We start from the raw sequence: 18,605 nt of genomic DNA, 5'->3' as shown, positions 1-18,605 counted from the left end.
GTGTGTGTGTGTTCTTTTTTGTTCTACACTAGAACTCTTTTGTGTTTTTCGTTTTGTTTTTTTTTTTTGGTTTTTGTATGTCTACCAATTGTCTGTTGTTGTTTACACTTCACTCACTATATATATATATATATATATATATATATGTATATGCAATCGATAACTGTAAAATAAAACGCAAAAAAAAAAAAAAAATTCAAAAACATCAACTAACTGAGCTCACAAAATATTTTAGTTAGACAAATGAACTTGATACTAAATCAGCCACTAAATGTAAGACATAATCTAACTGAAGATAATTTTTCAAATCAACAAAAAAAAAAAAAAAAAAAAAAAAAGAACAAATGATATATTACACATATATTATACATATATATATATATATATATATATATATACATACATATATATTAAAATAAATCATCGTCAGATTCATTTAGTAGTTTAGTGCCCCAATTTTTCTTATTGATGCGAATCTTAAGAATATTTTTAAGCGCCATTAGTTAGATCTTTCATACAAGAAGAAGAAGAAGAAGTGTAGTCTCAAATAAGATTTGTTCTTATAGGCAAGCACTTCTCCTTTCTTCTAATGGCATTGTTTTTTTTTTCATTTTTTTTTTTTTTTTCAATTATATATATATTTTTTATTTGCTTTTAAGGGATATTAAAATAGATTCGCTTTAAGAGCTTACACTTACACACAAGTTAATTATCGACTTTTTTCAATGAAATTTTAAAAAATATTATTACGTTTTATAGAAAAAAAAAAATTTTATTCTTATCGCAAGTACGTCGTTGTGCCTGCTTTATAATGATGATGATGATGATGATGATGATGACGATGATTGTTATGATGATTGTTATGTTAATTTGGAACAGGTTTTTCCCTCTATCGCTTCTATCGCGTCCATGTATTTAGGGTGCTTTTAAAAAACTCAACATTTTTCGTGGTTTTTCAATAATACTTAACCATATGCTGAAAAAAAAAAATATTTAACTGCAATTTCTATTGCACTTTATAACAAATTGCTCGTTTTTTTTTTTTTTGTTTTTTATTTTGTTGTTGTTGTAAATTTAACAGCATTAAACATCAAAGAAGTCTTATATATATATATATATAGAAAAAGAACAATAAAACTTCAAAATGCAATCACTTTTATGTGCAATTAGTTAACGAAACGAGCGAACGATTATAAGTGTTTTGCTAATGGTTTAATGAAAGCGCGTCGAAATCATTTAAATGGATTTCCAAAGGACAGATCTCTAATCATCAGATATGATGAGGATTTTAAAATAATTTCCTCTTTCACTTTCAAAAAAAAAAAACCTCTCAAAAAAGTTTTATTTACCGAACCATCCATAAGAGTTGAGAGAATAATTCAAAAAGTTAACGATATCGAATGACAAGTACTTTAAATACATATATATATATATGCCTTATCTAGGTAATAATAAGATTTAATATATATATCTATCTAGAAAATATTAAGCCTTCAGAGAGAGTTGAAAAGAAGAAATTTGGCCCGACACAGTGAAAATGGGGACACAGCTAAACCAATTTCGTTCCTATGCGTATATCTGCGAGGTGAAAATCTTTGATAAAACTACTATCTAATCAAACTGAGTATAAAATAAAAAAAAAAAAGATTATATCATAATAGCTCGGATCGCTCGGTTTACTTTATTTATTTTTTTTTTTTTTTGCAAAGATAACGTCCTATGTAAACGTCATTGTTCACAACGTTCGGCAATTAGGAAATCGTGACCCACAAATGCGTAAATATAAGCTCCCGTATAAATATCTGAAGCGCCGAACAGTGCAAATATTATTACGGATATAACCTTAAGAGGCAGTAGTTAATATCCGATATATTCGATCTAAATCTAAGCAATACAAGGGAATACAAAGTATGAGTTTGAATATGAATTTTTTCAATCACAATCCCAATGAACGCTGAAGCTCAAACAGACGAGTTCGCAATGGGGCTCGCAATGCGTGCTTTGAATAAATTGCATATATCTCCAGTGATGTCCATAAATTTCTTCACAGAAGCAAACCATTTTTATACCCTACATCATTTGTAGCACAAGACATGTTAAATTTGTGCGGATGTATCCAACACCCAGAAGGACTTGAGAGATAATCACTTTTTATTATTATTAAGCTTATCTATGCGTTTGTCCGTTCGCCTGTCCGTCCATCTTAGTTTCTTAGGTGCAACCTTCTAGCCACGATTTTTGCGATATTTCGCTGAGCATTGATACACCGACATGTTTTGGCCCAAGGACGAAACTTCTATATAGAAAGCCTTTTATTTTGAGCAATCTTTTAATCAACGTCTCTACTGAATGAAATGGTGTACGATGTGGGTGTAATGGTGGGCCACGCCCCGCTATAGTATTTTGGATTTTCAAATTTCTTCTACTGTATATATATATATATATGAATGCCACACAAAAGAATCGCATTACCATCTCTATATTCGACTAAAGTAGATCGCCATGTTACGTGATCGCAAATTTTTCGGGAATTTTTTTTCACAACAGGTGGCTTTTTAAATTTATTTGCATAACTTTAGAGATACTAACCCTATCAAGTGTTTGAGAGATGTGTCCGCACAGGCACATACCAACGGATAACTTAAAAAAAAAAAAAAAAAAAAAAATTATCTTCGATCGTGACCGAAGTTTTTATAAACATCGCCGTAATTAAAAAAAAAAAAAAAAAAAAAAAGACAAAGGTGTAATATGAAGTGGGCGTAGCTGATTTTTTCTATTTTTAAAATTTTTTCGCCTAGGCGTGTGGGTGTTGCGGACCGTGTCTTGTGAAAAGGTTAGGTTCCTCTCAAATTCCTTTGCCAATTTCGTAAGCGATAGATAGATTCATTTTCGTTAGCGCGAGAATGTTTATCACACAGAGAGTGTTTACTACACAGTTCTGCAAGCAAACAGATGGACAGACAAACAAGCGCACATGTTTAGGTGCATTCAAAAGTTGTAACTGGTTGTAACTCCAAAGGTATTGAAAGGAAAAATTCAATTTTCTATACACTATATTAGTGGGTAGGCGTGGTCAATTTTTTTCCATTTTTGTGCAAAGATGCTACAGCATCGCAATCAATTATTCATTTCCTTTGAAAAACAAAGATAATCTCTCTCAGTTCACGTGATTCACGTGGACGTCTGCTTCGATTGATTTTTGCCCATTTTCAATAACAACTTGCGCGCAAGAAATTCCAATGTTTCGACCAAACTTGGCGTCAATAGTTTCGTTTTTGCGGTCAGGAGAATGTTTACAATAAACACTACACAGACAAACACACGGATAGACGGATATGCTTAAGTCGATTTAGAATTTGATATTGATCAAGAAAATATATACTTTATTGGGGCCTTTGCTGTTTCTGTCTGGGCGTTGCAAACGAGGCGAGGAGTATAAAAATTGTGTGTTTTGAAAATGATTCTGAAATTCTGAAATTTTCAATACTTCATAGTATTTAGAAATTTGACAATGACGATGATAAGCGAATATCATCATAATTCATTCTATGACACAAAACGTAACTAAAAAAAAAAAATCGTATTTCAAGCCCTTCTCATACGGTTAGCTATAACAAGATGCTCCACGTTTAGATAAATGAACATGAATTATAAGCGCGAATGAGCCGAATTCGAATTCCGTTCGAATCTGTTCGCGAATCGCTGACGAAGCGAAACAAAATTACAGCAATTTTAGAGGATACGGTTAACGGGCTAAAGGAATGCAACGTTCGACATATGAGATATTAAAATAGTGTAGCGAAGACGTTGTGCGCTGCATGCAAACTGCTACATGAACGGAATGGAAAAACCCGAACGGAAGCAACCTACACTAATGTTATATATTCGTCGAGAACGAGATGCAAATTGTGCACCGTGTGCCACTTCGAGCACATCGACGATGATTCGATGATTCCCGTTCCATTTGAAATGAAACGGGACGTTGGGTAATTTTAATGCGTCTGTCACGTTCGTAAATGAGTTGTTACGCGTTCCGCCACAATGTCTTAATAGTACAACGAAGGAAAGTGGATCGCCTAAGATGCCTGTGAAAATTGCTTGGCCGCAGTTTTTCACCTAGAAATTCAGGAAAATATCAAAAACACTACCGATCAGGATGACATATGTTCGATTTAATGACCAAAGGCCTGAAAGAACTTATGCAAACAACCGTGTGATATATATATATATATATATATATATAGAGTATGTTAGAAGAAAGCATGCGTTCCATGCGCTCAGCTCATGCCATCAGTTTACCAATGGATTGCGTATGCTTGAAAATGGAACACGCCTACTTCACTCATATAATTGATTAACTTATTAATTTTATTCGAGCCGTGAAAAAGTACTTTTTGCTTCAGTTGCTAAACAAATCCCAAAAGCAATTAGTTTAAAGTGTACTTAAGTTGGCGAAGAACATGACATTAAACGGTCAATTTTCAATTTGTTACAAACAAAACACACACACACATACACACACATACACACACAGAGAGAGAGACACAGCCACATGCACATTGTTATATGCAGGCAAAACAAGAAGCGGAATATACATTGAACGCGTCCCAAGAGACAACTTAATCTTGTGTTTGTTAAAAGCGGAAGAGATAGGCAAACGTTTAACAGACTTTTTCATAAAAAAAAAAAAAAAAAAAAAAACAAATTTCCCACAATTTCAAGTGTAAACGCGTGCCTCACATCTTTTTCCTCTTCTTCTTCCTTTTCTTTTTCTTCTTCTTCTTCTTCTTCTTCTCCTTTTTACCATTTTTTATTACACTGGGGAGCTTTTGACATAAACAGATTCAGAAGAGAATCAATAGTATAAGTACTGGTAGTAGTAGTAGTAGTAGTAGTAGTAGTAGTAGTAGTAGTAGTAGTGGTAGTAATAATAGTAATAGGAGTAGTAGTAGATCTATTGTGAAGGTTATGAAATTGATGATGTTTTGCGACGCGGGTCGCTATAAAAACAATCATCGAAAATAAACATATGAACGATACGAAGATGTAGGGGAAAGATTTGCATTTAGCTTGACGCAAGAGTTAACGCATATGACAATAAATTATTTCTGCATGAGTTGTTAGCATTTAACACCCTTTACATAATAAGCTCTGAACGGCAACAGCAATAGCAAGAAAGGAAAGCAAAAAAACACAACAACGTGTAACAAATTTTTATTGCGTTTGTTTATTTTTTTTTTGATTTTTACACAAAAAACCAAACATCCATCCCTTGTGTTATAGTAAACAAACCATCCCCCCCCCCCCCCCCCCCAACCACCGCTTAGCTCCCTCATCATCTCACACCAACAGTATCTCCTACGAAAATTGACAGGAAAAAGCTAGTATCGACGTAAAACGCTGCAATGTCCGATAAATGTCAGTTAATATCTTAGAGCTAACCTTTAGATTGTCAAGCAAAACCTGTTCCGCGAATCGTTAAACTTGGCAATTACATAATAATAACTTGATGGGGGGGAATGGGGCCGGGGAGGGTGGAGGTGGAGGTGGAGGTGGAGAGAGAGAGAGAGAGAGAGAGAGATCGAATTTGGCCCCAAATTGTACAAGAATTTGAAGGCGAACAACGCAGCCAACCACAAAACCACATACTGTCTACAAACAGCTAATAACCAAACCAATACCATCTACAAACCGCTCTACTATTTTCATTATTATTTTATTACTAGGAATTTATCATGAATGAAATCAAGATATACTAAATTGATCTTAATAATACTAAGGTTGTAGTTAAATTAATAACTAACTTGCACGTAGAAAATATTGATTATTCAATTACATTGAGCAAATATCCAATTGAAGAAGTATAAAGTTCAAGTAAAAGATTAAAAAAAATTATTTTCATTTTTAATTAAATAAATGTATATAAAAATAATATATATATAAAAGAATGATTGAATAATTGCTTTTATATAAAGTATTAGTTTCTACAAACAGCTAATAACCAAACCAATACCATCTACAAACAGCTTATATTCATACAAATGCCATCTACAAAACTCTTATATCCACACTTGCATCAATTATGATCCAAATATCCTCTACAAACCGCTAATAACAAAATTTACATGGATTATGATAATTATACTAAAAATGATATAGTATTGGAAGTTTAAAGAGCCGTTTGTTACATCGATCTACCACTTCCGCTATCTCAGTTATTGGTTGTCACTTATCATATCATATCATATCATATCATATTCTAGTCATTAATAATGCTTGCAATTTTTGTGATTTTTCCAAGTTAGTTAAAAAGATAGTCATTTCAAATATTCATCAGCTTTCGAATTTTCACTTAATCTTAATAAAAATTTTTTCATTTCAATTCCATGCATATATAGCTCCAGGTGTAGGCAATTTACCGCCACCAGATTTGACAGCAGCGTCTACTGTATACGTGTAGACCAACCATAACTGCCATGGGATCGCAAAATTTGTTAAAAAAAAAAAAAAAAAAAAAAAAAAAAAAAAAACATTTCTGAACTGATGGACCTGCTAGTCGGCAGATTTCTTTTCAAAATAAACAAATTAAACAACTCGTGCTTGACTACGATGACTGACTTGTTACAATGTTTGGGGTGGTGGTTGTTCGCGCACTACCGCATGTATATATAAGTTCTAGGATAAAGTTCACCCTCAGCCGCATAAATAGAAATATTTCCCATTTTTATTATTATTTTTTTATTTTTTTTTTATTTATTTATTTATTTTTTTTTTTCTGTGTAAAAGTTTAAAGCGTTTTAAGCACTTTTAATTTGATAATAAATGTTTATGGAAGTTTAAAATTGACAAGCGCAACAACAACAACAACAACAGCAGCAGCAGCAGCAACAATAGCAATAATAGCAAGAACGGCAACGAAACAGCAACATTAAGCATAAGAACGAAAACATTAACAAGTGCGCTTAATGCATTTAATGCAAATTTTTTCAGTTAACACTTGACTTGTCAGCACAATTTTCCTTTTATTATTTTATTATTTCTTTTTTGCTGCTTTTTCTTTTTTTTTTTTTTTTGTTTGTTTATTTGTTTGTTTGTTTGTGTGTATGTTTGTTGTTGCTTCATTTTTATTACTATTATTTGCATGTTAACCTTCCTTTTATTTTTTTAATTTTTTTTTTTTGTGGATTCCATTTCAGTTGTTTTTTTGTTGTTTTTGTTGTTGTTGTTGCTGCTGATGTTTTGCTTTGTAATATTCGTCTTGTTCTTCTTATTCATCTCATTCTTCTTCTTCTTCTTTTTCTTTTTCCTTTTCCGTTTAAATGTTAATTACATAATAATGCATAATTATCGCATTAACATGCATTTCACTTTAATTGTTGTTGTTACCGTTATTGTTCTTGTTGTTTGTGTTGTTCATGTTTCGCTATTTTTATTTGTGAACGAACATATTTTATAAAAATAAACAAAAAAAAAACAAAAAAAAATAAAAAACACAAAAATTAACAGCTCATTATACAAATTAATGCAAATGTCTGAGTAAATAATTAATGGTAGCGCGGCAGCAGCTACCACTTGGCTCTTTTACATTAAAGAGAAAACGGAGAATTCTAGAAAAAAAAAAAAAACAAAAAAACGAAAAACGAGAAAAAAAAGCAATAATAAGAAAAACCTGCAATAATTATATAATAGCAATAACAACAATAACAATAATTATGTTATTATCTTGTTAAGTTTCCACACTTTCCGGGCAATTATTTCTTTGCATTTCATTCCCGTCGTGATGACAACAATTGTATTATTATTTTTTTTTTTCTCCTTCTTCTTCTTCTTCTTCTTCCTTCTCCTTTTTATGCCTAACAACTTGAACGAAGGCATGGCGATAAACTTATTTCGTCATTTCATCATAGTACAGAGTATAGTTTATTAAAGTACAGTGAAGTAATGCATTGCTGGTGCTTGCAAAAATTTTAATCATCGTGATATAGGAAATGACAAATACCAGAGTACCAGAGAGTCTGTCCTTCCTATCTCTCTCTCTCTCTCTCTCTCTCTCTCTAATATTTATTCGTTGAACGCTCAAAATTCTTCTTCTTCTTTTAAATTCATTACTAATGTGGTTTGATTTGAAGAAATGTGCTGCCGAAGCGTAGCCAAACATATTCAGAGGCCGACTGATGATGACGCTGATCGCCGCCTGAACTAGTAGCAGTGATTGTGATGGGGAGAAGCATAAGTTGCAAGACTCGAAGAACTTTCGAAGAATAGCTTAGCAATTGACGAATCAATTGTTTCTAGATTTTTACGATGCGATCTATGCGCAATTAGCCTAAAAAGAGCCAGAACGGCTACAACACAATCCTGCCCGAAAATGCCATTTTCTAGCCACATGTTGCGAACGAATTTTCCAGGATTCATTGTTGCAGCGCCGAATGCCCACTATATCGCCTTCCTTGACTATCACTTGTTCAGATCGCAAGCAGAATGGGCTTGACTGGCACGGGGGTCCGCAGAGGTTGCGAGGAATTTGCGAAAACGGATCAGTAGAGTAGAACGCTGCCGAAACCCTTATAAGGTCTTTCGGCACGATATCGTCAATTTTCCACAATAAATGCTTTTCTCGCGTGACAAATTAATGATCAAAATTTTTGCAAACACTTAACAGATTGCCTGCCTACAACGTGGGTGAGGCGTTTTTGTTTTTTTTTTTTTTGATTGGGATGTTTGGCAAGATATTCCGGACCGCACAACGTAAAAAGCATAAGCAATTTTTCTGCAAAAATATTTCTTTGTTTTGGTTGAAAACCCTTTTTTGCTTTTGCATTTTTGCGTCCGGCATTGTCATCAATCCTCTTCTTTACCTGTTTAATGTGTGAAATTCTCATTCCATTCATTTTGTTTTTTTTTTTTTTTTTTTTTTGCGTTAATTAAAATACATAAATATTTGTATATTATTTGCTTAAAAAAATTTTAAAATCGCATAAGGAACTTTGGAATTATACCCAAAATATTTTTACACTCTGTCGTCATGCAAAACTCATGAAGACATTCTTTCCCGACATGTGTGTCTTTTTCTTTACTTTTTTTTTTTTTTTTTTTTTCTTTGCATTCTTGAATCAAGACAAGAATAAGAAATATATGGACATAGAAATATTATAATAGAACGCTTCGTCATGTCGTCATCATAATACAATTTGAGAGAGATATTTTAAGAGATTTCCTTTTATTTCCCTATCCCTAATATCGACTAAGGATGACATTTTTTTTTTTTTTTTGTTGCTTTTTTCATTAAATTTATGCTATTCATATGTCCCTATATACTATACAGGTAGCGCTCTAACCACACGCAATCTTCAATAAGAATTTTTGTTTAAAGCAAAGAACGAAAGGAACAAAGAATAATTATGTGCAGCGATACGGATATGTGACACCTTTGAATATTAAATCTGTTCATTTTATTTAACCTTGACTATGCAATGGAACTGCATGTACGTATACGAAATGTGCCATATCGATCTAGGGATCGTCCAGAAATAGTTTAAACTTTTCAACATATATTTCTTAGGTTACAAGAATTAAGAAAAGGAGAAGGGAGAGAGGCAGAGCGAGAGAGAGAGAGAGAGAAATTTGATGGCAGACATTCCCTCGCTATTGCGTACAGATGATAATGACTATGCCATGGGAATGTATGTGTAAGAAATGTCCCACACCTTCATGAACCGATCTACAGATCGTCTAGAAATAGTTTAAACTTTTCAATATATATATTTATTACCTTACAGGTAGAGAGAGTGAGAGAGAGAGAGAGAGAGAGAAAGAGACGCCAGTTTTGGGTCACAAATACCCTCAGATGAGTTTAGGAGATAAATACTAGATGATGAAAAACTCTTATGTATGCATAAGTGAGGCAGTTGGTTCTAGTAGTCAGGTCCAGAAATAGTGTAAATTTTTCAATACATATTTTTTATGTTACAAGAAGAGAGAGAGAGAGAGAGAGAGAGAGAGAGAGAGAGAAGTTTTGGGGCAGAAATTCCCTCATTGTTGCGTTCATCTGTACGCAGTGACGTCGGACGAGATAAAGAGTGATGAAGTTACTCTCATACGTAAGACGGTTGGTTCCATAGTCGGGGCTGATTTGTCGTGAAGCAACTGAATCGCCGAGTGAAAGTATGAAAACAATCGAAGCTTTCAAGTAACAACATCTACACTACGACATTGATATAAACCCCTAATCTAGTATTAAATAAATTGGTTCAGGTTTTACTATATCAATTTCAGAATATCGATTCTGATCGCAATTTTCAAGATATTGATGAACGCTATTGCAATTGAATTCGATCCGATAAGATTGTACGACAAAGCGACTGAGATTTCTGAGAGAAATTTTCCATCTTAATTATATCTCGAATGAAAGGAGCGATGAAAACTTTCAATTAGATCAAATACTTGGACCCTTCTTACCTAAAACAAGATTTCTTCTATTCCAGATATATCTAATTTTCAAGATATTATTATCAAAATTAATAAAGAGTAATTATTATAAATCTGAATAGATTTACTACCGTAATTTTCGAATACAAAAACATGACCCTTCGGACAATTTTTCAAAGAAGGCTTCCCACGAACACTCGGCTTTTATACGACAAAAAAGTATAGTTTTTAATATATATTCATACGAAAATAGATAAAGAATTGCCTTACGAGACTTAGTGTAGGGCATTTAAAAGTTAATCCTATTGGAGTGCAATTCTTTCAACTGATTCCCGTATTAACTCATGCATTTTACATATATAAAATCTATGACATCATCACTTCTTATGATTACATCTAACACTCACTCACACTCATGCAGTGTATCGATGAAGGTTGTGAACCTTCATACCCTCTGATCTGTCCCTTTTGTAGAGGAACCGCTTTCGATTAAATTTAATTGAATATCAAATAACACTCGCATACAAGCAAGTGCATGCAAATATCCGGATACCGTTATGATATTAAAAAAAGAAAAAGAAAATCAAAGCAAAGAAAAACGCCATAAAGCAAAGCAATCTGAACGTTCGCGGGTGATGAAGAGAACAAAAAAAAAACAGGGAAAATATTGAAAGTTTGTTTTGTATTGACTCTCGTTACACGACGAAATGTAATAAGTTGTATGTAGTATTACGAATAGTACGTGCAGGCCGGTCACAATCCGTTACCCACGATAGCCCTGTACTTTTTGTATGTATGTGTGTGTATGTATGTATGTGTGTGTGTGTATATATGTATAGATTGGTATATGCTGTAGCGATCCAATATCAATTTCGCTTTCACATAAATTTTTTAAATGATTTCGCTTTGTCTTTTAATATAGGTTTGGTTCCAAAATCGTCGGGCCAAGTGGCGTAAAACTGAAAAATGTTGGGGTCACAGCACTAAAATGGCCGAGTACGGCCTTTACGGAGCGATGGTTAGACATTCACTGCCATTACCTGAAACTATTATTAAATCTGCCAAAGAGGATGAATCTGTGGCACCTTGGCTGCTTGGCATGCATAAGAAATCGCTAGAAGCGGCTGAAGTTTTAAAATCGGATGAAAGCGATCGTGAAACTCCCACCTCCGATGATACAAATACCTCATATTCGGCGGGCAGTACCCATAATTCACCAATATCATCGTTTTCAATATCGCGTCTATTGTTCGATAATAGTCATCATCAAAATAGCAAACATCATAAAGGCTCACAAATCGGTCATAATTTGAATGGTAATCAGCAGACAGCAGCCAATGCACACGATATGTTGACGGCAGCAGCGGCTCATCATAGTGTTATGCAACATCATCCTTATAATCAGCAGCAACATTTGCATCATTTACAACAGTTGCATCAACAGCATCAACATCATCAGCAACAACAGCAACAACATCAGCATCAATTAATGATGGCCGAGGCTGCCGAAATGCAAAGAAGACGTCAACACGAAGAACAATTGCAAAAAGATCGACAACAACAACAACAACAACAACAACAGCAACAGCAACAATTATCACATAAACATTACGATGTAGAAAATGATGAGTTAATGTGTGATAACGACGACAACGACGAAGATGATTGTGATAAAGAAGAAATCGATATCTGCGATGATAATGAAGATGAGCGACGCGAGCAAACGCAACGAGCAGAGAAATTGTTAATGCTGACCGAGCAACAACAGCAGCAGCAACAACAGCAGCAGCAGCAACAATTGCTTGCACAGAGCGCAGATAAACGAATAAAATGTGAAAATCAAGACGATAGATGAAATTTATTTATTGACATTTTAATGTAAGATAATTCCCCATAAGCATAAATAATATATCAAATAGTTAGGGCAACCAACTAACCGATACTCATCCGTTTATCAAATTATTATAATGAAATAAAATTAAATAAATAAATAAATAAATAAATAAATAAATAAATAGAATGAAAAAGTAAAAGGGAAAAGAAAAATAGCATTTCTTTGAGCACAACTAAGACCCAAACCCCGTACCAAACACTTTTTTTTTAGTGAAAATAAACTTAATTTTTGAACCAATTAGAAAATAATATTAATCTGCAGGCCGAACGCTAGAAACGTTCAAAACATGAAAACAGTAAGATATGAAAAATGAATAATGAGAAATCATTTTAGAAAATTTAAAACAAATTTTGTATAATATAAGATAAATATAGATATTCGAAAAAATAAAGAAAAACAGAAAAAAACGAAAAAATGTCATATACTTGGAGCGAATGCAACATGACAGCTTACTTAATACAATTATATATTAATTAAAAAAAATAATAAAAAAAAAAAATTGTAAATATTTGTAAAAAATTAAATTATTTTGATTTTATGCAACGAGTTCTCTTGCTTTTGTTTTGTAAATATTTTGCTTTTGCGAATTTTATCACCAGTGCACTTCACATTTATCTTCTTCTTTTTTCTTTTTTTTTTTTTTTCCTTCATCTTTTTTTATTTGTGATATATAAGAAATTTTAATAATATTTAATCGAATTGAGTTAAGTATCTTGCAAAAAACAAAAATAAAAATAATAATAATAATAATAATAAAACAAATACTTAATAAAAAAAATATTTAATGTTTAGAAAATATATTAGAGGAATATATATATATATATATATATATATAGAACCAAAATAACACTAAAGAAATACAACTAATATACCTATAAATGCAAAATCTTTCTTATATTGAACAATATTGGGTTGTCGCAAACGTCCGGCTTGACGCGCTCCGATCACTTATATCAGTGTTATACGACATGAGAGAATTATTAATTCCAGATTATCTATTCTTTAAAAAGCAATTTGCCGATTCGGTTCAGTTTTGAAGGTTTCGAAACTAGGAATACACCATAAAACGAGTCGTAAGCATAATCATTGCTTTGATATAAGGCCTGTCGTAAAGTTTCTAAATTAAATAATGTTACTGCCATTAACCACCAAATGAGTCCAATAGGAACGGCAAGTATAAAATCAAAATATTATTTAGGTTGAATCGGTTCTGCCCGTCGCCATTCAGGCGTTCGTGACTAACATGAAGAAGCCGACATGCTATGTATTCTATCATTTCTTGCCGATAAATCGCAGAACAAAGTTGAACCCTTTGAACCTGATGTCCATTTGCTTTTATACATAGCTAACATATGATATAAAAAATAAATAAAAAAAATAATAAATGATTGAGTAACATTTTGAGTTTTTTTAGTTTTTAACATCGGTTTTACGGCGGATGTTGAATATTCCTTGTAGATGGAAATTTCAGGTGGAGATCATAAAAGTTGTTTCGTTGTTGTTGTTTGCTATACAGTAAGAATTGCTTATATTATTACATTTTTCAAATATGCCTGCAAGTAGATTAAAATTATTTTAAGCTTTGTTGCTGCCTAACGAAGTAGAAGTAGAGGGCTTTTTTTTTATCTCCATCTATGCAAATTTGTTTTACTTATTTAAAAACAGAGGGCTAATCGACCGAACTAAATCTTTTCCGTACCTTTTTTTACACGTTAAGAAGGTTACACTCAATGCAAGTGTTTAGGTAAATTCTATCACACAAAAGGTAATTTTTTACAAAATTCATTTTACAAAATTCTTTTGCCTTCCCTTTTTGTTCGATTGAATTCTTTTCTCGCAGTCTTCATCTCTAACGAGAGATGAGTATTAGATTTTATATTCCACTCATCCCACAAATGTAATATTAATTTTCGTACAGTTTCATCTTAATGTCGCTAACACAGTTTATTTTGCGCTTACTTAATTTTCTTTTCGGAGTTATTCAAATACGAGCTGGCAATACCTTTGCATAAATTTTAATACCATAATACATCTCTGTTTCTTACATAACGTATCTTAATTGTAACCTCAAACTAGAAGATTTTTTTCTTCCTCACTGGTAGTGAAAAGCAAATCGTTGAGAAAACATTTGTGCAGGAAAATTCAATAAAGAAGTAAGTTCGTCTTATAAATATCATAAAAGGAAATGTTTTTTATTTATTTTTTTTTATTGTAATATTATTCTATTCATCTATTCAGCTGAAACAATGGCAGGCGGTGATGATGCTAAACTAACTGGTTTATCTAAATATTTCAACGGCACCACTACTGCTGGCCGCGCTAATGTAAAATTGCTGACATTACTGGCTATTGCAATAATGATTACTTAATCGTCTGATTATATATTCCAAAAATTTCAGGTGGGCAAAGCCACTTACGCGGTTATTGGATTGATTATCGCCTACAACATGATGAAACCAAAGAAGAAGTAAACATCGGCAAAAGCAAGTGTAAACATGAGAAGATTTAGTTTTATGCCGCTCGTTTCCTTTTTTTTTTTTAACATATTTCGATAATTAATTGTGATTGTGTGATTTATGCAAGTCAAATTTAGGACGAATAAAATAAAGGAATAACGGAGGACAAGCCGTTATTCATAAAAACACAAAAAACGGTTGTTTCTTACCAAGTTCATGAAAGAGAGACGTTATGTCCGAACAATGAGTTGTGATCACAATTGCTTCGCAAGCGCGACCAAAGTTGGGAAATAGATTAGATGGAGGATGATCCTATACATATATATACATATACTCTATATCACTTTTTGTTGCCATTGCTGAGACATGTACTTAAATGTAATGTTTTCAATGTCGCACACACTTTCCTTATCAAATGTGATTCGCTGTGACGGCATCTTTTCAGAATTCAACGTCTTACATCGTTTATATAATGGATAATTGTGTACTTATGTTCAGCTTTTGTAATTATACACGCGTGCATAGTAAAAACTTGAAAAATTATGTTTTGATTTAAAAGATTAGTATCCTCGCAATTTTCCACATGATTTTGCAGATTCAATCAAAGCTGAAATGAACAGTAAACTCAGCTATTAATTTTCCATGGTCTGACATATTGAAATTTTGTTAAAATTGCTGTCAAACTATCCCAATTAGCTTAAGTGTTTTACGCAAAATACTTTTCATGTCTTTAAGGTCTGCATCCACTGTACACTTTCCCACGATCGAAAGTTCTATTAAAACGGTTTTGAATATTGTTCAATAAAAATTGAGGACGGGCAGGAGAACGTTTTCTTACTAAGAATCCTGTCTTCTTACCCTTTTTACAAAATATTGAAAAATTGCAGTTATTATACGGGAAGCAAATGAACGCGATACCCCCAGATGGAATTTTTTTAGCGTTGATAAAAAATTTGATAATTAATATACGCTTTGTGCTTTTCCTGGACAAAACACTTCACTTCAAGTTAAACCCTAATTTCTCGTTATTTCCAAATACAACGCAAATCTTCGCTTATTACCAGCATCTCCTGCCGAATTCCTAATGAATATTTTCATCCAGTCTCTCTCTCTCTCTCTTCTCGATGTCACTTTGAAGCTATAATCATAGCGAAGATCTACAAATCATGTCATGTTCCTACACGTAACGCTTAAAACGTACTTAACAAACTGTTATAATGATTACAATGATGATTGATTGTATGTGAATTAATGAGGAAAAAAAAAAACGCATTCTACTCCATTTTGTTTTCGGGATAGAGAATGTAAGTTTTTTCTGAATTTTTTATTTGCCATATTTTTTTTTTTTTTTTTTTTTTTAAATCTTTTACCATTTGTGTGTGTTTATGTTGGTTGTTGTTTTAATTATAATATTTTGTTGTTGTAATGTATATTAATTTTTATAAATTGCATTTATATAGATGCGATTTTTTTTTTCTTTTCTGCATTCATAGTATAATAATGGATTTCTTGATTACTTTTTCTTCTTACATGTATTTATTTATGTCAAAAAATTGCGAAATGAAAAACATTTGATTTTGCATTATATAGAATGGGATTAATAATAATAATAATAAAAAAAAAAAAAACGAATTCATTCTCACTAAATAGCTTTTTGTTTATGTTTTTGTTACTTCCATTATTGCAGCAGCTAAAATTAAGATTATATGAAGTTTATATATGTAATGTATGTAATTAGTTGTTGTTTTTGTTATTGTTTTTTTTTGTTGCTGTTGTTGTTGCTTGTTGTTGCTTGTTTTGACAATATTTTATAAATATGTATAGGGTTTGCTTTTTGGGAGTTTATTTTCTTTCTTCCAGTAATAATTATTATTACAATTTTATTTACTTTTAAATCTTTCTAATAACGACGCGGTAGTAGAAAACAGAAAAAAAAAAGAAATAAAAAGACTAAAAAATAAAAATAATAATAATAATATTAATAAATAAAATTGAAACAATCAACAAAAAAAAAAATTTTTAATTTTACAATTTGTTGACCGATTTTTTGAGAAAGTTATGTTGTTTGTTCAATAGTGTTTAATCTTTATTATTATTCATTGAGGGAGAGACCTTTGTTTTTTTTTTTTTTTTTTTTTTTTTTTTTTTTAATAATTTTTTGAGAAAGCCAAGATCTCTTCTTGATAAATTTTAATTTTGAAACATTTAGGTAAAATTATTATTTTTTCTTGTTATTTATTAATTTATATATATATATATTTTTTTGTTTCTTTTTTAATAAAAATGTTTCATTGCGCATCAATATTTCAAACTTTCCATGTATCATTCGTTTCTCTTTCAGGTTAGATTCAACGATAAATTAAGCCTTTTTGCTGTTTTTGGAAAATAATAATTCCGTTTACACATATTTTTCTTTTCTAAATTCTATTAGTTTTTTCTCCTGTGTAATGAAAGTAAAAATTTTATTTGATTTCATTTTCTAATTTTGTCTTAGCCGAGTGTAGATGAGTAAATTTTATTGTAATGTCTGTCTGGAATCATTATATATATATATATATATATATAGTTTTTCAAGTCTTTTGGGTGAGATTTTAAATTTGCTATGTATCTGCCTTGATTGCCTTATTAGCATTATTATTATTAAATCACAAGCATATATAATAGTCGTAGTGATCAATAGCGAGTCGGTGAGTCAGCGAGTCAATAACATGCACAGCTTTTCGCTTTTTCGCTCTTCATAAGTTGGCGCCTAAAGTCTTGCAATTATTTTGATGTTTTCTAATTTAATCCCCCTCATTATTTTGCTCTCTTGTAACGGTATATTCAAATATCAACAATTGGGTAAAATGCAACACTCATTTAATATAATTAAAAAGCAAAAAATTTTTCTTTTCAGCTCGTCTTTATTCGCTTTCCCTATTAACTGATGGCAGCATATGGAATAATACAATGTCGCTGTCACTTGTGAATGGATTAATATAATTTATATAAAGAATTTATGTTTATCATCGAACCGTCCTCCACCCTTTATCTCTCTCACTGCCAGCCTGGCTGCCATACAAGCCATTAACGAGTTAGGTTTAATTTATATTTTATTTCTTTTGATCTCTGTGCTTACAAGTAGAGCAGTTAATATTTCTTTATTTAATTTTTTTTATTTATTATTTTTATTTATTTATTTTTTTTTTTATTTCTATCCGATTTCAAAACTTAGTTTTTTTTTACTTCATCAACATCATGAAATCATGTGGGAAAAAGTGTGTATTTCGCTGTTGTCAATGTTGACTTTTGTTTTTATAGGTATGTACGTTTGCATGCACGTGTTAAAACTATATAAAATATAGGTTAAAATTAAAAATATATATTTATTATAAGACAATAATGTATAAAGGACATAATATTAATTTAAAAAAAAAAAAAAAATTACAATTAAAAAAAAAAAAAGAAAAATAATGTTTATTGTTGTTGTTGCTATTTCAAACGAATTAATAACATTACTACTTGTGTAGAGTTGGTTTTTTGTTTTATTTCTTTATTTATTTATTATATTACCCAACGAAAAATGTTGAAGAAATCATTTGCTATGCCTTTCTTTTCTCCTTCTTATATTCGCATTCAATTGAAAATAGAAAAAAAACTTGTTTAAAAAAAAAATAATTCTTAAATTTTTTTTATTCTCTATTATACTTCAACAATTGTTGCTGTTACTTATCTTCTGGGACGTGTGTGTTCCTATCCTGTTCGCCGGCTTAAAACGTATTTCAAGACATATATATATATATATATATATATATATATATATATATATATATATATATAGGCATATG

At 31.4% G+C, this 18,605-nt stretch overlaps 2 protein-coding genes across 2 annotated transcripts in view; both read left to right on the top strand.

Annotated features, from left to right (window-relative positions):
• The window catches only part of LOC119642345 (uncharacterized protein DDB_G0283357-like), a 36,314-nt gene extending 23,891 nt beyond the window's left edge, over window positions 1–12,423 (top strand). The window contains exon 3 of the mRNA XM_038041484.1: window positions 11,351–12,423. Within this exon, the coding sequence (XP_037897412.1) occupies window positions 11,351–12,283 (933 nt within the window). The 3' untranslated portion in view covers window positions 12,284–12,423. The remainder of the gene's footprint in view (window positions 1–11,350) is intronic.
• A 1,962-nt stretch (window positions 12,424–14,385) lies between these two features.
• LOC119642353 (ATP synthase membrane subunit DAPIT, mitochondrial) lies at window positions 14,386–14,973 on the top strand. The gene is made up of 3 exons (XM_038041490.1): window positions 14,386–14,475; window positions 14,561–14,646; window positions 14,722–14,973. Exons 2-3 carry the CDS (start codon window positions 14,569–14,571, stop codon window positions 14,791–14,793), a joined length of 150 nt encoding a protein of 49 aa, XP_037897418.1. The 5' UTR covers window positions 14,386–14,475; window positions 14,561–14,568; the 3' UTR covers window positions 14,794–14,973.
• Window positions 14,974–18,605: the final 3,632 nt, after the last annotated feature.

The sequence above is a fragment of the Glossina fuscipes genome, unplaced genomic scaffold, assembly GCF_014805625.2.
Source record: "Glossina fuscipes isolate IAEA_lab_2018 unplaced genomic scaffold, Yale_Gfus_2 0, whole genome shotgun sequence".
Lineage (NCBI taxonomy): Eukaryota > Metazoa > Arthropoda > Insecta > Diptera > Glossinidae > Glossina > Glossina fuscipes.
The sequence above is the reverse complement of the archived record's forward strand: the minus strand, read 5'-3'. Positions and strand labels throughout refer to the sequence as shown.